The sequence below is a fragment of the Parasteatoda tepidariorum genome, chromosome 9 (genome assembly GCF_043381705.1).
Source record: "Parasteatoda tepidariorum isolate YZ-2023 chromosome 9, CAS_Ptep_4.0, whole genome shotgun sequence".
In the NCBI taxonomy this organism is placed as follows: Eukaryota; Metazoa; Arthropoda; class Arachnida; order Araneae; family Theridiidae; genus Parasteatoda; species Parasteatoda tepidariorum.
In genome coordinates, this window is record NC_092212.1 from 9,336,797 (window position 1) to 9,360,936 (window position 24,140).

A 24,140-nucleotide genomic window follows, 5' to 3' on the forward strand; every position below is an offset into this window, starting at 1 on the left:
ATCATTATGCTTTGAACTGAACGAGAAGAACGTGTGGTTGCTGTTCTCTAACTAGTGTACTCAGTCTTCTACAAAGGTTGGGGTGTGTGTACCTGGCACTGGTTGTACCTTGATCATCAAGGAGGCTTCCGTTTGGTCAAGATCATCATCAGTGATAGTTCATCAGCTCGGTGTGGATATCACTGTCTCAACCTCGGAATGAGAAGGACGTGTGGTTGCTGTTCTCGCGAACTAGTGTGCGTGACGCAAGACGACTCAGTGTCCTATCAAGGTTAGAGTGAGGTTATAAGTGGATAGCAAGTTCCCCTTAGGAGATTACTAGACTCCATTGGAGCACGTGGACAACTTTTCTCGACTGCAATATGAGTGAATTAAATTGTGATATTGCGAAAGATCCTGTACTTATCAGGAATAATTCTCCAGAGCATCAATGTGTAAACAAACCCCTATTTGCTCGGGAAGGCATCCCAAAAGGCACATATTTACTTCAGATCGAAGCATTGTCAGCTACGCTACGCTGATTTTCTTCTTTCCTGACATGGTAATAAATAATAGCTTGAAAAAAAACATTAAAATGCAGTATAGTATTAAATTGTATAAACATAGAGGCCGAATCCAATCAGAAAATGGAAAAATACGAGTACAATGAATGGTTCAACTTGTAACAACGAAAAATCGTAAATTTTTCAAGTAGCCTTCTGTTTTTCTTTTTTTTTAACACTGAATTTTTAGCTGCTTTACATATATAGTCCGAAAATCAAGTCTTGCTTGAAATTTTGACAACCTTGTTGTGTGACCAAACCTAACAATTTTCCAATTAAAGAACTTCCAAGCAACAATATTAAAATATTTAACAAATAATTTCAATTACTATAATTTGCTTTATAAATAAGAATGCAAAAATATGACATTAAAAGATGCTTTAAAGGCGTAAAAGATTTGATAATATCCAATGTCAGCAAAATTTGAAACAATGTTTTTTATTTTATTTCTGACAGACACATTCTGGTGCTCCGCAGGGCTGGGCAGTAATTTTGATCTCCTTGATTTCCAAATACTGCGGATAAGAACCAGGAATCACACTGAACTTGAGTTCAAGCTAAAACAAAAGATATAAAAAAATAACGTTAATATGAGTCTTAATCCAAATACTTAAAACAAATGAATAAGATTACGTTACTAAAAAAATACTTTTTGTGAAGAAAAAAAAAATAGGCGTCTCAAGGTTCTGCGATTTTCCCATTCTCGACACTTTTTCTCTCACCGTTACAATGGTTAGAGTAAATATTGTGTCTTTTCAACTGCGTTTTAAAAAGAAGTGGGAGGATTCTGATACACCATGGTAACGGAGAGGAGGGAAATGCTTAAAGCCTTGAGACGCCCATTCTAGTTACTATGTGCATAGGACAGGAATGAAGGATCGTAAGGTGGAATCGTATAGTGGCCTGTGATTTCAGAGAGTTTTTAACATCAAATAAATCACACCTCCATTTCTAATAAAGCAGTTTTAATTTTAATAATGTCATCCTTCTAATGTAATTAATTTAATTCAATATATAGGGGAAGGTCGGTCAAGTTGGTATCACCGGGCAAGACGGGACATCGCTTTTTTTTCCATGCGCATCACGATAGCGACATCTAACGTGCGTTTTCGGAAAGAAAATATTGTTGTTCTCAATATGGACAAGTTTTTTCGTCAGTTCACAAGGTGTTGCTTCTTATATCGTTTCTTATATCGTGGTAAAATATTTTTCCTGATTTGTATGCTGATATTATTTGTTTAATACATTGCAGCAAATTTTTCAAATTTGTGGCCATGTAGTGTTATTACTGTACAAACATAATGAGTAGTGTAAATTAAAATTTATTTATTTAAACGAATTTGCGGATGTCTTTTTTAAAAAATGTACTATCCGGGCAAGATGGGACGGCCAAAATAGACTAAAAGTGTAATATAAAAATTAAACTCTCCGGATTTGGCAAAAAGCATAAAAAATAAGGTAATATTATCAAAAAGAAGAACTAGCAAATATTACTTAACAAATTATTTAAAAAAAATTTACAAAAATTATTTATAATTAATTAATTGACAGACAATATTAAGATTGCTTCGAATGGGCTCATGAAGCTCGCAGTACTTATTCCGTTTTTGGCAGCTTCTTATGCGGTAACTGTGATGTTTAGGAACGTTTTATTTGTCGATTATTCTCTTATTCTGACATCAATTTCAGTGATTTTTGAAATATAATTATGTGTCCCATCTTGCGCGGGTAGCCCGGGCAAGATGGGACAATCTTCTATTTTTGTTTATGTTAAGTTATTATTATTGAACTTTATTATTTATTTATTTTCTGTATGAGATATGTAAGAGCAATATTCGGAAAGATGGGACAAGCCCAGGCAAGATGGAACAATCTTCTATTTTTGCTTATGTTAAGTTATTATTATTGAACTTTATTTATTTTCTGTATGAGATATGTAAGAGCAATGTTCGGCAAGATGGTACAAGCCCGGGCAAGATAGAACAATCTTCTATTTTTGTTTATGTTAAGTTATTATTATTGAACTTTATTATTTATTTATTTTCGGTATGAGATATGTAAGAGCAATGTTCCCACTATATGTTTACAGTGTAAAAGATTTAAAATTGCTCTAGTTTACTATTTTTTGAACTAAGTTTCCTTAAGCGGTCCATCTTGCCTGCTCTTCCCCTATATATATATTGGCGATATATATATATATCGCCAATTGTCCAAATCACTAACACATTATTCTTCCGCGATAAAACGCAGAAATATTTTACCGGTTCTACTAATAAATTAGATTGAAAAACATTGTTGTAGATCCTTCTGAGAATGTCCACCTATTCTGTAGAATCCTTATCACATAATTTTAAAAAAAATATATTTCATCCATATTTATAAGGCTCTACCGCTTATAAATAAGGAGGAAATATACCTGTAAAATAAATTTGAAATTATTTATTACCATTGCATATCCATCATACATTAAATGATAGGATGCCAGATTATATTCCCAATGATTCCTAGTATTAAGCGGTAGTCTCTCCATTTTACCATTAATTTCCAAAATGGCTTCAAGTGTACTGTCACCTGGTTCACCGTGTACATTTGGACCCTTGTGATAATTTATGAGCAGACATGAAACACGCCTGATTTGTATCCATGAGTAGAAGCGGACACTCGCACTCTCTCCACTGCTGAGAACAATGGCTAAGAAGTTACCTGCAACGAATAAAAAGATATAAAGTACAGCATATTCGCAACAGGCAGGAAATTACGGGTCATGGAGGTTAATACTCCAAGATTTGCCATCGCCTCTTATAACTGAAAGCGTCTACACGGTTTCTTAACCCTTTTATTTCTAGTACAGGTAAATTAAAGTATTTTTGGAATTGAAATTGATATAAGAATCGTAATTGACCTAACGAAAAGAACTAATTTAGTTTATAAAAAATTAATCGAAATTTTAAAACCATTTTTTTCTTTGGTGGTAAGTATATTTACCACGACCTACTTAGGAACTTATTTACTTTTATTTTCCGTTATTTATAAAATAAATTGTATAGCTGCTTCAAACTTCAAAAGAAATTATGTATTTAATAAATTATATACGTTTTCTTAAACTAACAAATGGTTACCAAATTTATTTAAACCCACTTCAAGAAAGCTGAAGTTACTAACAAATGGAAACCAAAATTAAAAGTATTAAAAAAGTTTGCCATGGAATTTAAAAAGTGGTGGTAAGTATACGTACCACGGCCTTTGAAAGGGTAAAAGTTAGTCTGATCGGACTACAATGAAATTATACCAGTTAGTGCAATGGCCATTTAATAGAACAGCCAGTAAAAATAAGAATGAGGTTGCAAATATATGTCAATTAATGAATACTAGCTGTCTCTGATAACCAGCTTGTGATCCCTTTTCAGAAATATTTTCCGAAACGTATGAACTTTAACCTTTTCGAGACGGGCGAGTCATAAACGGATTACCAGAATCAGAATGGGAAAAAAATAAAAAGCGGTAACTTAAGTTTGGACAAGGCTTATTTTTTAGAATTTAACAGTCTTGTTTTTGCTTTCACTTTAATTCTAACATATCTTATTAATGTTAGTTCAAAGTGTAACGATATAGTTTTTATTATGAATTGAGTAGTGATATATTAAGTAAATCAAACTATTATTACTCCTCCCCCAATCATCACGGTATCTGTGAATCTTTTAGCACGTTGAGCGCCACGGTAATTTTACATGACTTGCCCTCATGGCCGGTAAAAAACTACAAACTAAATTTTCAAACATTAGACGGATTTTTTTATTTTTTTAGACGATTTATCACGACATATCAAAAAAAGTGGTAAATTGTATAACCTTACGAATTGTTTAAAAATAGTGGTGGATAAAAATCTACTAAATTGAATTTATTAAACCAAGATTCACAAAAATTAAGTAAATTTTGAATACATTTTCTGCAATTCCATAAGAGAGTGTAAATTTTATAGTTTTATATATCATGTTATACGCTGTCAGTCAACTGTTTTTCGCGGCCTATGTGAAAGGTCAGTGTCAGCCACCGGTGGTTGACGCGGCCTAAATGTAATTTCAGTGTCAGCCACCGGTGGCTAACACCGCCTAAATGGAAAGTCCATTGTCAGCCAGCGATGGCTGACGCTGTGCTCAACATGTTAATTCACCCAGATAAATGAAAATACTGAAAAAAATTTCCCACCACAATGAATGTCTTTGAAAAAAGGAACTGTCCTAAATATGTGCCGTTCGGCATTAACCGGTTAATTTTAATACTTTTCTAGAGATGTTCTGAATATTGTCGAATTTCCTTACGTGCTAAATTTTAAAAATAATTTAAAATAGTCCGGCTGCCATTAAATCACACAAATCACCGTATTTATGATGATCTTTTATAAAATTACCATTGACATTTTTATAAAAAGGATCAAAAATAAATCTAAATAATCACTTCATAACTTCCTTTCAAAACCAAACTTTTTCAGCATAACTTTCAAACTTATTTTGTCAACTGTCTTTAGGGACCCAGTTTAAAATTTAATCTTAAATTCACCTTTTGAGGTTAACACCGTCCAAAAATGCCTAAGCTGTAACCGTCACGCATATTCATTTTTGACGCAACATTTTCAATTGATTAGCAATGTGGACTTGAACTTAGTTTGGTTATGCACTGATTACTCATTAAAAAATTTCGGTTTTATCATTTCATTATCTTTGAGTTCTCATGTTTTTTTATTGCTGTGCAAGGTCCAGCCAATAGTAACATAGCTTACAGTTTTTACTGATCGATGCTATAACGGAGCCCAAGTAGTTAGCAAGTCTATTTCCGCCTCCATTAATTTAGTTTCAGCCGTCGTCTGAAATCAGTTTTAGGCTTTAATATTTGATTGCTTAAAATTCATACACATATACAAAAAACATATCTATTTTTAGATATGTTTTTTCACTTCCATAATACTTTTTGAACCTCAAACAATTCAGTATTGCATCTTCTTAAAAAATGAACTAAAAATGTTCCCTTTTCCATAGACGTGTGTCAAATTTACGGACATTGAGAATCTTTCTTTTTCTCTAGAGACTCTGTGGCCGTCATGTCAACTGTTCCACAATCATGTAAACAAAATGTCTACAATTATGGCAAAACATTGATAATTTAATTTTACTTTTAAGCCATTTCAGTAAAACATGTGCTATTTAAAAATGAAATTGCGATTAAGTTACCTTTTTACTCTTTAGTTAAAATATTTTTTAAATTAATTGTAATTGCTAACCTTAAATCAACTATTACCCGATTAAAGAAGAATGCTGAATTCAACTGCTATAAGATTTTAATGCTCTTTTGTTTCTTAAAAAAGTCTTAATTTTTCTTAGAATAGTTTGTGATAGTGCATTTAGGATAGGCTTGTCGCTTTCTTATTTTAGTACGAAGGTATATCTGCTGCAAGGTAAAAAAATAAATAAATATATAGTGTGAATAAATATATTGTCTGAACAAATATATAGAGTGAATAAATATATAGTATAAATAATTGTGTACAAACTAAACTAGAAGTTTGCACTGAAACAAATTACTAAAAACTCACCACCAATGGTCTGAACATATTCCCATTTCTGTGAATCTCTTGAACTGTAATGGCAGCTGGGATCTCCCCTCATAAAAGCGCAACGGAACCGGAACGGTTGTTTTGGTGGCAGATAAAGAGGCGGGAAGTTGTAGAGATCTAACAAAAATTATAAATCAGATGAGAGGTATTGTACTATTTAGTTTTAGTAGCCTTCCATTTGCATGGCTCATCATTTTCGCAATAAGTTGTTGGTGATGGTCTGGGAAGCACCCCTGAGGATTAGTTAGATCCTCTGCCAAGGGAATAACTTCTCCATTTTGATGTCCCCACAACATACGTGGGATGATACTACAATTTAACAAGACCAGATACTTACAAAAAAATGTGTTTTTGAGATTGACTGATTTAAAAAAATGCATCTGAGGTAGAAAATGAGGTCTTATTTTGAACCCCCCAAAAAATCTCATTAATAAACTTCAATTTCAACCTCATTCACATCTTACAAAATCAACCTCATATATAGCTCAGAAATAAGTTTAGTTTGGATCGGGTGAAATTATTCGCACCTCAAATATATGTATTTGTTTGAAGAGTAGAAAAATTAATTTGCAAACCTCAAAAGCTACCTCTCTAAGCTGCTTGCTCAAAAGTTTATTTCCATCAAACTCAAAACAACCTCAAGGGGGAATAAAACAGCTTCATACACCTTGATTATACACCTTGGGAGGTTGATGTTTTAAGATTGTTTTTGAAATCAACTTCGACTAAACATCATATCAACATTGACACCCCAAAACTACTTCATATAAACCTCAAAAATACCTTACATTTTTGAAAGGGGATACCGTTCACCCTCGGCCTATTCACAGTCTGATCAAAGTGATTATCTACCCACTCACTGACTTCTGACAGAGAAGCTAGACTTCGTTGATCAAGTGGAGATCGTGTCTTGCGGTCAAGGATGGTATTATTTGTACAAGCATTAAGAAAATAAAATGAACATTGAAACTTCGAAAAATATTCATTTCTAGGAATACAGAGTGTTCTTTAATGACCACTCATAAAATTGTATTAAGGAAACAGGCAGAAGGTAGATGAAGGGTGAATTGCGCAATCACGTATGTGTGATCACAGTCCTGAGAAGGTTAAGGTTTAATTATATTTATTAAGATTTAAAATAGTTCATCACTCCCTCGAATACGAAAGCAAGAAACTAAAATCGTACAAAATTAAAAAAATAAAAAGAGTGCCGCTCTACTTACGACAGAGTCCTCGGTACCCCTGTCCAGACTTGCAGGTTGCGCCTCCACAGCATGAGTTGATGGGGCACTGTGAACAAGTGGGTCCTTCTATGTACATTCGGCCACCTCTCATATTAGGCCTAAAAATATGATTTCAATGTAAATTCCTACCGTTTATTTGAACTTTGGAAATCTAGAATATTATGCTTGCTTTCAAACTTTTATCCATTTTTTTTTATCACTAGAGTATAGCAAGTGAAATCATCCGAAAACTGCGAGTGTGAAAATTTTAAGTAAAACGCGCGTGGCAATATTTATAAACTCTAACTTAACTCTGAAACCGTATCACATAAAAAATATTGATCTAGAATAGAATTTCTTATCTGCAACAGGAAAAACCATTGCATATAGAATTAATTTTATTTTATTAAACTATGTGCTTTAAATACCTTTTGAGTGTTCATTCATTCATTGAAATGCTTTTCAAAAAAATTTTATTACGTAAAAAAAAACAATATACTGATAATTACTGAGAAAATTTGTCACCAAAAATATTCTTCAATTTTAAATTAAAATTTGTTTTCTATCATATAGAAATAAAATAAAAACTGTAAATGGGAATTTTATTAAGGAACTTAATAACGAAAATAATCACCTCTTACTTTAAAACATATAAACATTTATCAAATAGATCTGTGTTTGGTATTTAAGAAAATAATGTCCTATTCCTGTAGGGTTGTTATGACCAGGAAAAAAGGGAGTGGAAGATAAGCTTGATCAAATGTACTAAAAAGATGTTTAAATTTTGCTTTCCCTTTAGCTATATAAAGACAATTTTTGGATCCACATACAGTATGAGTTGGTCAAAAATGTGAAAACACTTATATAATATCTCTATGTTAATAATTTTTCTTTTAGCAGTAAATGTTTTGGAAGGTTTTACCTAGAAAAACTGTTGGCACAATTTATTAAAAAAAATGTTTGAAGCTTTTTGAAATGGTGTCCTTTTTACCCAAGCAAAGTCAGGATCAACCCAAAATGACCGTAGCTTTCTTCCTTTTTTAATATCATCATAATTTCAAAAGCATTCTTATACAAATATCTCAATAGTATAGCATGATTTCAAAACTGCTGGTACTGAAGCTAGAAATAAATCATTAACTTCCTTTCCTTTGATCGATTCGAATTTTTCATGGTTTAAAATAACACCATTTGTAAGAGCTTCATGTATGACCTTTCGAATTATGCCAGCAGTTTCGTCGTGGGAAATCTTCCAAAACATTTGCTGCTGAAAGAAATAATGTCTGCATAGAGTTAGTATAGAAGGATTTTTATATTATTGTACAGCCTTCGGAAATTTCACTTTGTTTATTGTCCAACCTCTGTTCCACATGGAAAACTCACAACAAGCTTTGCGAAGATATGCTACACGAATACTAGTTAATCGCATCATGCCCCACTTTCCAATCTTCAGTACTCAGTAGGTGCATAAGTATGAATGGTAATAACAATGAAAACAGCCTTCAAGAGTGAATTTTTTCATGTATACAATCGGGTTTCTACATGGTATGCAATACAAAGAAAGTGTATAGAGTAATGCCTACGTTGAAATTTTCGTAATTCAGAATTCATTTATTCGATCTGCGTGCCGTGATGGCTCAAGAGATAGAGAGTTCACTTTCTAATGAGGGGAACCCGGTTCGAATCCGAGTAATGGCTGGTTGATTCGAATTCAGCATCCAGCTTGCACCGACCATAGTGCTGACGTAAAATATCCTCAGTGGTAGACAGATCACGGGTTAGAGTCCCCTTGCCGTCAGACTGACCATGAAAGGTTTTCGTGATTTTGTTCTCTATGTAACGCAAATGCGTGTTAGTTCCCTCAAAAAGTATTAGACTCAGGCAAATTTCTCCCAATACTTGAACCAGGTGTTCCCTTACCTTCTGGATTGAGTTCAAAATTTCAAGGCTACAGAGTTGAGATAATTGTGCAGTAGCTTTGAAACAGGACGTAGAGAGTTTATTTTGCATACATCAGGAAAGAAAGCGGGAGTTGATGGAGGGTATTGCTTAGAAAGTCGATTAAGCGATTTGAGGAAATCGCCAGTTCACAAATTCTATGCAGAGTGATTCGTCTCCCGATATTTGACTCTTTCCTCACTGAAAACGTGGACTTGAAGGGCAGCATTATAACTTGAGCTTCAAACCGAGAGACCTGCAACCGATAGCTAAAAACCTGCCTACTATGACGAGGGTATTGAAAAGTTTATAATTGGCTACCACAAATCGGAACAACTATGAAATTGGTGCGTATGAAATGAATTTTTTAGAGAATATCCGCTTTCAAAGGCTGTTTACTTATTTGAAATATGCTTCAATAAACTTTTCCAAGTACATTATAAGGCATAATGCTTTTTTTAAAGATATTCTTGTTTTTAAAAAACATTGGGTTTCAACTACTTTTGGGGTTTTGGAGCAGAAGGAATGTTTACTCTTATCATTTATTATTGTTTTTAATGCACTTTACGCTATTGCAAAACGGTACTGTACTGTTTATAAAGATATTTCCTTGAGAATACATGAATATCATTCATGTTGATTAAATCTGTCAACACATTTTGACAAAGAAAGAAAGAATAAAATCCCGGTGCGAGTGGTAGAATACCCAACCACACATGTGGAGTTGTCAAACAACCGATTCACATACCACCTGTCAGTCCCTTTGCTTCCTATGAGCATGAGCTGGATGTTAGTACATATGATGTTCTGTTAACTCTGAGTATGTTGCTCACCCTGTAAATTGTTTTCTGTTATAGAATACCGAACCGAGCAGTTCCCGGAGTTAGTTATGTAATCTTAAGGTGTGGACTTCTTCTCCTTTCTATATTCTTTGTGCACACGATGTCCTGTGTATACGAGGGCCATAAATCACCCTACGTCAGCATGAAAATCATTTTGTAATCTCCCCTCTAATCCACTTCAATCTGACGCGGGGCCAATATTCCATTTATCTGTATTGCATTAATAACACAAAAAGTATATTTTTCATTGAGCTAATAGTTTTTATAAGTCGAAACAAATTACTTCTGTGTGTTATATTTAGGAGTAAAAAAATTTTAGCTACAAAAAATTCTTATAAAAAATACTAACGAACGATGTGCTCACTTCACGGCATGATGTACCGTTCAGTCCTTCCTTTAGTGGAGTGGAGTTCAGTAACGAAAGAATAAATGAACTAAATCGCCGAATGGGGATATCTTAAACCCTCATAATGTTACAATAAAAAAATGTATATTTTTAGGATGGTTTTCTTTTTGAAATTGATCGAACATTGAAAAAAATAGCCTTGTATATATAAATGATTATTAGTCAAATGATTAAGAGTATTTTACATTGTCCTGAAAAAGGCTAAAATTGGAAAGGCTTTATTTCCAGTGGAAAAGTTATTAGTGCTGAATTTAAATGGATGTATTTAATGTGCTAAATAAATAACTCCTAATTTTACATCCCTTCGTTTCTCTTTCATTTTAAAGCATGCCATACCATCGGAGAAACTAATCGTTGCATTTTCTCTTTCACCTGCATTACTAATTTAAAATTTAAAGTTTAGAAAAAGTTTTTTATGTTTTATTTTCATTTTATTTTTTGAACGGCAGGCACTGAACCTATCGTTCTTCGCCACGGAAGGTTCCGGAACTGCTGCTCATTTGTCTGGTGAGTACCTTGTGACCAAAATCATAAAGGCGAGCAGCATTACCCGCACGATACTAACACAGATACCCGTTTATAGGGTATGCAACATTCTCATGTCACACACAACTGAGGACAACACACAGAAAGTAACATGCATGCCCAGAGCGGGATTCGAATCTGCAGCCATTGGCCTTGAAGTAGGGCAAGCTAACCACTCCGCCACCTTGCTGGCATAGAAAAAGTGAGTTGAACAAACCTAGAGTTAGCTTTGAAGTTCAAATACTGAAAAGAAATTTAAAATATCGAAATAAAATAAATAATGAGAATATAGCTTAGGATTACACATTGGAGAAATTCTCTTCCGATAATTTGCTTGCATTTTGATATTTTGAAATAATTTTTTTCAGCAATCGAAACTTCATGGCTTGTTCTAGGTTTGTCTGAACTCACTTTTTTTTTTATTTAAAATTGTCAATTAGTAATGGAGGAGGAAAAGAAATTGCTGTGAACATTTTCTCTCATGGTATGGCGTCTTCTTAATCTTTAAACTGCTGGAAAAAACTGATACCGATCCGATTAAGATATCACACCCACCATCGCTTCAAGAGTGATTTAAGAGTTAGTACACTTCATTCCTTGTTTGCTAGCTCAACGAACAAACGTTGTGCTAGAAAATACAAAAATAACTACGCCGCGTGGAAATAACTGAACTACTTACGCAGGGGCTATGTCGCACGCATAATAATGATTTGCTAAGTATGACTTCGGTACTCTCCAAATCACGTAACCACAACCAACTCTAAATACTTCTGCCCAATTAATCTGAAAAGAAAGAAAAAAATGCACTTCAATAATTAACTCTCAAAAGTGTTCTCACAATTAGTACAGTGTTTAGAAATTCTTAAAAACGGTAGTACAATTCAGGAAATAAATAATTTTTTTGGCGTATCCTCCAAGCATCTTGCGTAAGTGAAAAGCACTTGTGGATTAATATTTCAAAATAGTTTAAAAATTACTCCATTACTCAACATTTTTCGGATTCATAAAACCATGTAAAAATTGAGAATTATTCAATGAATTTAATTTTCATCTAGATGGGAAGTCCAAGATTTAACTATAGATGCAAAATACGTGACCTTGTTGTTTCAAATAAAGACGATGGCGAATAATAATTCATTTCTAATGCCATGTAATAAAATTAGCACCTTTCACTTTAATTTTTAAGCACTCCGCAAGCCTGGGGCATTCAAACATGTATCGCTCTGAGAATTAACCCTCTGGCGTGGAATTTTTTTCAAATGTATTTTTCATATTTATCTAATTTTTTTTCTATTAAATTAAGTCTAATCAAGTGAAAAATATTATGTTTAACATTTTAATAATTTATGATTATGAAATACAGTATGAAACACACGTGTATTTTTCTGCATTTAAGATAAAATTTTTCAAGCAATAATTTTTCTAATTTGAAGTTATTGAAGGGAAACAGTAATTTATCATTAAAATTTCTTTTGTTTGCAAAATCAGTAATAATTGATAAATTTTTGAATATGAATAAAAAAAATCAAATAGAATTTTATATTTTAGTACTAATATAATTTCGTTAATCAAACCGATGTTTTTAGTATCTATTTGACTATTTTTGCAATTTAGTATATCAAAACATATTTTTGCTTGTAATTAGGGAGTAAGAAAAAAAATATATATAAGGGACACCTTTATCTTAACCCTGCGTCAAAGGGTTAAGATGTTTTCCAAAGTTTCCGCGTGTCTTGAAAATTTTACAACGCTGTAGTGAAAATAAAACAAATATCGATTTTTTAATTTCTGTGTAAACCACCACAAAAGAAAAGAAAGTATGCATGCATGAAATTTTTTAAATTCCAAACCATGTAACGATAAAGTAACGATATTAAAATAAAAACTATCTTTTAGCATTAACCTAAATTTACTACCACTACTAAATCTTTTCAATTACTTCGAGAACCCTGTTCTCACTCTCAAACTAACAAGTTTGAAACTTAATATGGCCTGTACACTGCTTCAAAGTACAGAGCATAAATTAAAAGACCAAAAACCTTAATAACCTTTGTTCTAATAATCGGATTGCATGTAATAAGATCTAAACTATTGGAGTAACTAATCAACTAATCATAATTATTCTAAATAATTTGTGACGAGGTTATCGGATACCTGTAAGTGACCTTGTGCAGGTATCTCACTCGTGATTGGCTGTTGAAACGTGGCTTTTGTTTACGTTTTCAACTGTTCTTTTCATTCTGTTTCGGGTAAACCGAGCTCTTAAAGTATAAACTCTCTTAGGTGATAAGTTTTGTATTCTTTCACAAAGATTCTTTCATTATATATTTCAATTCTTTCACTATATAATTCTTACTGAACACAAAGACAGACGCGAAGCCATGTAGAACATAAACAAACTGATTGTGCATCGAAGTTGACAGGTACACAAATAAAAATATAGCACAATATCTATAAAATGCATAAACAAACTATAAATCTAAGTTAAATAAAAGACATAGACGACAAAGAATTAAATTTCAACATATTCCATGTGTGATGCGGAATTAACTTCACGTTAATTAACATTCTAACTTATGTGGAGAAAATTATTCAACCTTAGCCCTCCATTTTGCTTATAAACTATCAGCTGACATCATAATTCATATGTATCTTCTTCTTAAAGTGCAAGAATCCAATTATAAGTAATAAACTCAGACTCAAAAATGCACCTGTTTTACGATGAAAATGAACTTTTTACCCTTAAAATACGAGGGGTAACGGCAATCCGAGTTGACCACTTTTATCAGCCAGCGAAGCGTCCGGTAACAGTACCTGTTGAACTGTTCTACCGTAAAGCGCAATTTTGAGCGCAGTTCTTCGGGCTACCAAAGCGAGAAAGCTATCCCCTATGATAAGAACTAACACTAAGAAAACTATTTTTCAATGGCAGTACAAGTTGGCAGCTATGTAGCATGTAAAAAATTCACAATATAAATAGATTGATTATAATTAAAAAAAATAGTTATGTATAATATAATTCTTCCGATAAAAATTGAAGTTACTTTTTGCCGGTTTTCTTGTTTTTGGTCAAATAATAGCCCTGGTAATCATCGATAAAGAAACAAGTCAAACTCACCCCTACAAAATGTCCCCAATCTCGGCTAAACTCCATAGATTTTATGAGCTTTTTATTAAAAACGCTGATTTCATCATAAAATTCGGCGATTGCTTGGCTCCAGTTTTCTTTTTCCACGTGACATTCATCTGTTTTTTTCGTTATTCCAACGCAATAATATGGAATTTCAGCCAAGACTTGTGATACCACATAGGATCCTAAAGAGATATGTACCAAATAATATACTCGAATTAGGGAGAGAGCCCCAGATGTTGCCTAACGTTTTCATATAGCGGTACCATGGCTGAACTAGATCCGTAACTGTTAAGGCTGTTTTTCGAAGACGGCTGATGAAATTATGCTTTTTTAAGAATAATATGTTATTTTTATAGCTGTTATGTCAAGTTTAGCCTATCAAAAGCCAGAGCTGCCTACTCTTATTTTGAAAAAGGGCGCAAAACGTCAATATGGAGAAAAGCCGCAGTTTTGTGAAAATAAGAAGCTTTTGTAGTCTGATTTTTTTTTAAATATTTAAAGCTTACTCCAAGGCTGCATTAGCTGGTATTATAAAAATTTGCAAAAACTGAGAATAAGGCAGTGATTTTGATAATTTTCATCACGGTGAAAAAATTTCACTACATTGGCGATTTTGAAAAAAGTTTAAAATCTTCTAAAATATTTAAATTATTTGTCTGTGCTAAAGCACAGATAACTTTTCGTGGCAAGATTATATATAATGTTTATAACCATCGCATTGCTTCAAGAGTAGGGCACTTAAACTATGGCTTTTTTATTTTCCTTGGCGACAGAGCTTCAAAAAACAGTGTTAATTTACGAATCTATTTAGGCTTTGGCGGTACACTTACGAGATTTAAAATCAACCCATTGCCATTCATATAATCGAAAGCTTTAGCATAGCTTTTGTCTCACCCCTTGAAGACCCAGCTTTTCTGCCATTCTAAAAGCTACAATTTTAAAAATATCCATTGCAAACACAAAATTATGTCTTAAATTTTATGATGTATTTTAGTATGCATGAATTATTGTGTTTAACTTCTTATAATGTTCACAACCAAACACCTTTCCTAGCATATTTTATGTTCTGAACTAATATTACACGAAAAAAGTACTTTCAAATTGAACCGGGTCTTAAAGTGGTACATTGAATTTTAAATTGAAAGCTTATAAAAAGAATTTAGTAACTTTTTATATGTATTATACCACATTTTGAGTTTTCTAAGGACTACACGAGCATTGTAACAGTATGAGAACTCTGCATTAATGCTGAAGTGGTATCTTAAAAAGGGATATTTTTCCCATAGTTATCGTAAATTTACTACCTTTAGTTCATGCTAAGCTTTGGAAATTCCATCATTACATTGATAGTCCCTTGTATCCAAATTTATACTGTTAAAATGGAAGATTTTTCATGATTATTCAAAGCGATAGTAAATTCTTTGATTTACCATTTTATTTTGAATTGAATACATTAGATTTACAATTAGGTTTACAATTATTTTTACTAGTATCATCCATAAAGAATTTAAATAAATATTTAGTACCCGATTATCCAGCTGATAGTCCGGTCGCAAAGTTTATTACAGTAAAGCTTGTGTAAGTTGACCACTTATGGTGCATTGTGTGGTAATGTCAACTTAGACAAGTGGTCAACTTATAGAGGGGGTGGGTCATTGTTTACTTTTTCGTTTCCTATATCATGTTGCTATATATTAAAAAAAATTTTTACTTGACTTAAAAATTTTATTCAGAAAATATGCAAATGGATATCTTAAGAAATGTGTTTAAACCTGAATTTGATACATATAATTCTAATATCTAACTGTTTTTTTTTTTAAAAAATTATTTCGTTAGTTATGCATGCAAAGTGTTTAATAAATATAATTTCTTGAAATATCAGAACACGAAAGCATGTAATTTGAAAACCTTAACAAAATAAAATTATTTGAGCTCTTTAAAATTTATTTACTACACTTAAAGATCAAAGACCATAAATAAAGGATCAAAGCATATTTCAGAGCATTCGTTTATTCAAATGCTCACTATTGCAACTGGAAGAGCAACTTTTCAACTAACACACCTGTTTTCAATGAACGGATGAAAGAAATGATCAAAAGCTGACCCCTTACAGTTTCCCCTGATGGTCAACTCACAAAAGGGTTTAGATTAGCTTTTTACACTATTTCACCAAACAAGTGAAATTTTAACATACATTGCAAAAATGACAGAAAATTTTCTGAATTTTTTTTTCTGGTCAACTTATGAGGGTTTTAGAATAGAATTTCATAATACTCCTAGACAAAATTGACTTATTTCAGTGGTCAACATACAAGATAGACAGGTGGTCAAGTTACAAAGGTTTTGCTTCTTTATATTATATAGGAAAAATTCCGTTCTTGATAATTGAGGTCAACTTATGCAGGTGCCCAACTTACAAGGGTGGTCAACTTGGCAGGCTTCACTGTATTATACTTCACTGTGAGGAAGTAATGTTAAACAGAAATATACTAAATTCTTATTTGTCAAAACGGAATTTCGATTTAAAGATGTTTAAATTTATCAAATTATAATACTAAAACATTTTAAAAACCAAATATTAATAATAATTATTTTTTTCACATCTTTTTTAGTCAGAAATTTTAAATTCTCAAACTTTATATTGCTATGCTTTAAATGAGAATATCATAAACTTTTTTTTAAAAAAATCAGTACTTATCGTTATGAGTACCATGAAACCAAGTTCTCCAACAGGCAAAACAACGCCAAATTCTATTTTACACAGATTGTTTGGTGTCCGATAATACACATAGGTGCATTGAATATGACAATACCGTGAATATTATGCCAAAGCGATAATAATTGAATACGATAGTATTGTGAAAGCTTCTAAACTTTATAAATCATGATATTAAAATTCGTTTTAATGTTTGTTGTGGGTAACAACTCATAAAAGCAGTCGCCAACATATAGTCCTTTTACCGATAAGTATGATAAAAGGTTGGGAACCAAAAAAGGATCGATGTTCTAAACTACAAAGATCATATATTTGAATGAACATATTTAATATTTAGATCAGTAAAGACTATACTAATGCTCTCAATATTAAGAAAAGTTTTTAATAGTAAAAAACTTTCGTCTATGATTAAAAAGGTTAAATAAAACTGGTTGGGAAACTAAAGTCTATTTAAATTATCAACTAAATGTGTTAAATAAATACAAAGGTTGATAATAACTTTCTAGCATTTTGGTTCTGGAGTCTTTTACTTCTTGAACAGTGCCATAAAGCTAAATTATTTTTTAACGTTTATTTTTTCTTCGAAATGTATTCCATACTGTTTTAGATCTGTGTATTCTTATAACTTAAATAAATTTATAATGGTTAAAATTTGTAGTGTTTTGGCAAAAAAAAATTTACAAAGGAAATTTATAGGCTCGAATAGCAAATAAGTGCACCGTTGATTTTGACACAGTTACTAATTTCAAATATTGTCAATCAAAGGTGCCATTGATATATTTATCCTTTTTTTAAATATTAGCATATGTTGTAAGAAACATTTTAAAAACAAATTCATCACGATACTGATGATACTAAGCGAACATGCGAGAAACAAAAATTAAATCTACTCTCACTTGAGTAAACTAAGCTTATTATGCTTCCACATTGACTTGATTTTTCACTGAACCATTTTAAATCCCGAAGTACTTGAAATTCTACCTATTTAAAATGACAGACCAGCTAGTTGCCGTAGTCTATAATGAACTGTAATGCTTGAATGTAAAATAAACTGTAATGCTTGGCAATGAGCTAGACTCACGTTCGTGAGAACGGGAATTCGAATCCTGCTGGCAAAAGATTCCCCGTGTATTAAATGGTGATTGGTGCACGGTAAATCTGTCGGGTAACAAGGTCCTCCATGTTCCCATAACAAATCAAAACCTCTGGGGGTACTGAATTGGAGATTGATAGTTCTCTGCTTCAAGTCAAGGTGACGATTTGTGAACGAATGAATGAATGTTTGAATGAGTCCGTCCTATGAACGGGTGTGACATATGGGTCTGGTAGAAGTCGAATTCTTTGCCATAGGCGGCACCACTGGAAAACAAGAACAATCGCTCCCCCTCTGTCTCAATTGCCGATGACAACAACCCCTCTAATTTCAAATTCTGATTCAAAGACTAAAGACAAAATTGAAGCTTTGTCAAAACACCCGTAATAAAACATCTGATTTTTCCCTCTTCAACTTTAATAAAAGTTTGTGAAAAGTTATTTTTCAATTATGCATCAAAATGAACAGTTTTGATTGAAAACCACAAGAAATAAATGTCATTTTTATTGGAATATTTTATTATTTCTCTTCAGTACGAGAATAAAAAAAGAAAAACATAGTAAGTGACAGGTATACTTTAAGTAGCTAAACCAGCACACATTTACTGGTTAAACGAAGACAGTGATTTCTAAGGTATATGAAAAAAAATTGTGTAAACATGATTGATATTGGTATTTCCAGACATAAATACTTGTTTGAAAATGTTGTAGATTTTAAAATTAATAAAAGAGTTTTCAATAAGTTTCTTCAATAAATGAAATTAAAATTTTGCCTTTCACAATGTTTCAAAAAACCCATTTTAGTATTTTTCAAGCATAGATATTCTTTTTCTATTTCTAACAATCATGTTTCTTTTCACAGTCAACAATGAACAATATTTGGAGTAGAATTTGCATGTATTACCACAAATCAGTTGTTAATGTAAGAAGAATGGGAAAAAAATTCTACACTCTCCTGTAACAAATTAAAAATTTCAGTGTTATTGTAAAACATTTTCTTTAATTCTGCATAATTTAAGTTCGACAGTGCTTTATCTCAAAAAAAAAATTTTGAGAGAATAGAAATTTTAATTTGTACTCTAAAAAAATAAAACAATTCCGAAGATTTAAAAAGTAATCAAACACAGATGGAAAGATTGGAAAGCAAAACAAATTCATATTTTTTCCCATGCCTTATGGTGATTAATGGTTATTTAAAAATTGCTATTCATGTAGCCACAACTCTATCACTGGACTATGAGACCCAGTATTAACTAAATAAATTGTTATACTACGATTTATAATTCCCTCACACTGCCATTACTCTTTACATATAAAAACTCTAAATTCTTAAATATTTAAACAATTATATGCTTTTTCGCTTACGAAGATTTCCGTGTTAGTACCAGCGCCAAAATGATCACCAGATATCAATGGCATTTATAATAATGTTTAGCTGTTATATGTATAATTTTAAAGTGAATTGATCGATTAGTTCTTGATAAACACGACTTTAAACAAAAAATGATAAACACGACTTTTGAGGAATTTCCTGATCGTTTGTACAAATTGTGCTCCTGAAACTAGATCATAGAACTAGTATAACTGGGCACCATAGTACTTGAAATGTGTAAAATTATAATATGTTTATTATAATTTCAAATATGTTTAATTAGGTCGAAAATTCCACAGAAAAAGTAATCAATTCGGTGCATTCAATATTGAGGAAAATAAATACTTACTTGACAACCGACATTCCCAACATTCGTGGTTATAGTGACATTGCTCAGTCCATTTTTGAGCCAAATATGCCAGTTCCTCATCCCATGTCTGAAATTAGAGTGAAAACAATTAGGATGAAGACAATACTCTGTAAACCATCCTCTGCGGCAAAATTAAATTTCATTTAAAAAAACGCTTAAAAGTCACAAATAGTAAAATTTCCAGAATAAAGAATACCACCACTCATATATTGCAAAACGCCTCACCTCATATCATTTATAAATTTATTTTATGCTTTGACCTGGATTTCTGAGAATGTTCACGTTGTCAAAGCTAAAAGCTTTGGTTAATAATCAGGTTAGTATACCATATTTTTTGAACATTTAAAATTCATTATTTCTTTAAAAAAAAAAAAAAAAAAAAAAAAAAAAAAACTCTGANAAAAAAAAAAAAAAAAAAAAAAAAAAAAAAAAAAACTTTTTCTGTCAGTTTAGTATTGCTAACTTTAACTGTACTTATATCTTTTTTAGTGTGACGTAATTTTAGTCGAATTACACCACTACCTGTTTTATCATCCTTACTAATTTATACTACCGATGATGATCTAAAAATGTGACTTGGAAACACGTATAGGCTTTAATAAAAATTTTTCATTTGTGCTTCATAAACGTAGTTTTTAATGAAATTTATCCAACAATGTTATTGTCTGATTTATGGATGCAGTCTTTATTTATAAAAATAAATCTTTGTAGGTGTTGAATAAAGCTCTCGTACTTTGTAGACTAAGTCCTATTTATTCTACGTGACAATATTAAACATTAACATTTTGTTGTAAAGTAGGAAAAATATTTTTTGACTACCTGAATGACTGAGTGGTAGCGCTTCGCGCTCCCGTGCCACAGGTCCTGATTTCGATCCTCGCTCCGGGCAAGGTTGACTCGGCCTTTCATCCCTTCAGTGGGTTGATAAATGAGTACCAAGTATGCTTGGGAGCTAAACACTGTGGGTCCGCGTTCGCTGACCACCTGACCCGAACATCTGCTCCTGCACCCCAGAGCCCAAGGTCAAGAAAACTGAGGTGAGCACAATAGGCCTTGGCCCTCTATGGGCTGTCGTGTCACTGAGTTTATTTTATTTCAATATTATATTTATTTTAACTATATAATTTAGTTAAAAGAAGTTAAGTAATTAATAGAAATTCAATAATATTTTTTAAATATATTAATTAATAAAAATAGACTGCATTCTTTGTCGGTAAATTCATCAATATCTATATTCTACCAAAGCATCTTGTAGAGTAAAAAAGCATCTTGAATCGTATACCACAGCTTTAAAGAAATAAAATACATCCATTGTAAATGTTTGTTTTGATTTTGTGGTCAGAGTTAAAATGATATTTCCCTACTTTAGCGTTTTTAACTTATGGATTTTTGAGATCTCTCTTATTTTCACTTACGTAAGTTAGATATTTCTTTACGGACGCGTACACATTTCACTCTAGAATTGACACAGTGCGCATGCGCAATTACTTGAAATCTTATACAGGAGCTGATGGAAGGTAACGTAAATTTGCGAAATCTTCCTATTACCACGAACTCATCAATTGTAAACTGCATCGATCTCTGGGGTGAATTTGTAAAGTAGTTTTTAAGATTTTCAGAAGATTTTACTTACTACTTCAATCATGTCCGCTGCTGGCGGCATACCTCCGGCCCCCTTTTCCTCCCCCATGGCCACTTTGCTTCGGTATTCGTTGATGATTTTTAAGATTTCTTGACTTGTTCTGTATGTATCTGCTATGCCAATTTTCACAAATCGACAAGTACTTTTCCTGGGTAAGCATCCAACATGCTGTTTGTGAAATCGCCTGTAGATGGCGGGGCACTGCTCTTGAGCGAGGACAACATTTTGGTAAAATAACAGGACAACAACTATATAAATTGACTTCATTGTGATTATAAAGTGCCTGGATAGAAAAATGTGTGGTATTAATGCATGGTGTTTGAATCACTCCCCTTAAAGTATATTGTTCCAAAAAAATTAAATAAAAATAATTAATAAGAATAAAAGTATCGAGTGCTAATCAATTGAAGGTGGCCATTGTGGCTGCGATAAATTTATTTTGGCCGAATTAATCACGAATAATGATAATCAAATTGCTGTTTATTGTTTTTTAATAACTCGATTAATAAAGCAATGCAAAGCCATTACCCGGTTTACCCTACACTGATGCTTTTTTGAGTTTAAATGGCACATTTGCCCGGTATACCCTATACTCATATTTTATAAAATTAAGTGCTACTGTTTGGTATACATTTGTCAGATGATACCAACTGTGATATTTTTATGGTAAGTGTCTTTGACTTCGGTATTTCTTATGCGGACCGTTGAGGTTACTTCTGTCATCCCGAATTCATTTATCACAATTTGGCGTTTTTTTACGGCTTGTTGAACGGTGCAGTATATGAAATTGTACTGCTTCATTTTAGTATCATTATTTTTTTCTCAGAATTTTTTTTTAAACCATGGTCTTTCAAGTATATTTTAACGCATTGCAAGCGAGTCGCGTTAAAATACGTTTTTCAAATTTCTTGAATCCATACAAAAATTTAAAAAGTTAACGCAAAATTACTTCATTTCCGCTCTGTTTTTCAAATAAAATATTCATTCGTGGTTACCACAAACATAAATGATTCGGTATGTATTTAATCAGTGCTATAATCGCTCGTCGTCATTTTTAGGGGAGATTTCCGTATCGCGATTTGTGGCAGAATAATCAATAAGTCTAGGCAACTTCCGAGCAGTAGCCCGCGAGAAACTAAAAAGGGACCAACTCAAAAGGTATAACTCGTAGCCAGCCCCTGACGAACATGTACACGTTTTTTTTTCATTATTCAAAAAAAAATTTGCAATTTTAAAAGTTATTTTGGCACCTTGGCAATTGTAGTTGGTGAGACAGATCACGATACGGAAATATCTCCTTTTTTTTAAATTTGAAGTTGTAGCTATAGTGAGAAATTTGCTCCAACTTTTATCAAATCTTGCCTCTCACTTTTCTAAAATTTCAATCTCTAACAACTTTAATAAATTTTTTTGAAAATTTGCCAGCAAACAATGCGTTGACGATAATAAATTTAAGAAAATTATATTTCACAGATACATCAAACAGTCTAATAGTTTGGATCAAAATAGGTCAATATTTTGCTCAAGTTGAAAATATGGAGGATATTTTTTCCCTTCAAATATTAAAATTGATATTTCTTAATGCATTAGTTTTGAAACAGGCGTTTTTATCTTAAATGAATAAAAAGTTAATTTCGTTAAAATTTACGTGTAAAAACGAAATAAACAATAAAATTTTAATTTATTTCAAGGGAAAGAAATTTAGTGACATTTTGCAATCAAATCAGAATAAAGAACTTCTCCATTTCTTCGGCCCGAATAAATTTAGCTATTTTATAAAATAATTAATTTAAATTTTCCGCATAGCCGCCATTTTAAAAATTAAAAATAAATTTTAAAAAAATTGAATTTACTAGTTTCCGATGAATTAACATTGGCGACTTTTACGCCTAAGATTACAAAATAGAAAGTAGACAAAGCAATTACTTTGCTTTTTACTAGAAAATGGTAACAGGCAATGTTTTCCTGGATTTTCTACTTTTTGTATTTAAAATCAACAGCTGTGCAAAATCAGTAATTGTTTATAGAAAAATATAGTTTTTTCAAATAATGATAGTAAAATTTCCATACCTTTAAAAGATAAACATCATCCCGATATTCAAATGAATAAACATGTTAATTCAGCGATAAATTTTCTCAAAATCACTAGTAAATTAGGTAACATTCTTTCCGTGAAAACATTATAAAAAGTCTTATTATCTCCAAAAACGTTATTAGAAAATAAATTAAATTAAAGACGGCAAGTTTCGACAAAATTATTTGCCAGCTTTTAACTCTTCACGATCATAGATTTTTTGGAACAGAGGTTAACAAAAACAATGATTTCACACACATTTTTTTTATTTATTTGTAGTTGGAATTTGCCTTAACTTTAAAGAGAGCAATACAAGAAAAAGTATAATCGCCAAATGTAAAATATTTATATAATTAAACAACTTTTCTGGCAAAACCTCGAGAGCAGTGTAAGTATTCAAAGAGCTTTAGAAAAATCACCAAATAATATATTGTTCTGATGATCAGTCTTTTACGTACTCATCCTAAATAACAATCTTAATTGCTCAAATGATTGGTTCCTACTTTCTTTTAAAGGGGACAAAATTATTTTCCGAGCAAAATTTCGATTTTTTTTTTCTTCTTTTATATACATTATGTTATAACCTGTGTTATTCTGTGCAACTTGATATCAGGAGTAAAGTAACTAGCTTAAGTAGAATTATTACTTTGTTTTGAA

The 24,140-nt window shown here is 31.9% G+C and overlaps 1 protein-coding gene across 1 annotated transcript; it reads right to left on the minus strand.

Annotated features, from left to right (window-relative positions):
* Positions 1 to 878: 878 nt before the first annotated feature.
* Positions 879 to 23,604, minus strand: LOC107453071 (CRISP/Allergen/PR-1-like). The gene is made up of 9 exons (XM_043051334.2): positions 23,480 to 23,604; positions 21,401 to 21,692; positions 19,747 to 19,834; positions 14,203 to 14,399; positions 11,764 to 11,867; positions 7,374 to 7,492; positions 6,130 to 6,267; positions 2,989 to 3,245; positions 879 to 1,099 (listed from the first exon to the last, which is right to left on the minus strand). Exons 2-9 carry the CDS (start codon positions 21,674 to 21,676, stop codon positions 986 to 988), a joined length of 1,293 nt encoding a protein of 430 aa, XP_042907268.1. The 5' UTR covers positions 21,677 to 21,692; positions 23,480 to 23,604; the 3' UTR covers positions 879 to 985.
* Between the last annotated feature and the right edge of the window lie 536 nt (positions 23,605 to 24,140).

Excerpts from the sequence above, each read along its gene's own strand:
- LOC107453071 (XM_043051334.2), bottom strand. The coding sequence starts at position 21,676 with ATGAAGTCAATTTATATAGTTGTTGTCCTGTTATTTTACCAAAATGTT. Across the intron at positions 14,400-19,746 it reads TTGGGAATGTCGGTTGTCAA|GATCCTATGTGGTATCACAA; the intron begins GTAAGTATTTAT and ends ATATCTCTTTAG. Across the intron at positions 11,868-14,202 it reads ATTGGGGACATTTTGTAGGG|ATTAATTGGGCAGAAGTATT; the intron begins GTGAGTTTGACT and ends CTTTCTTTTCAG.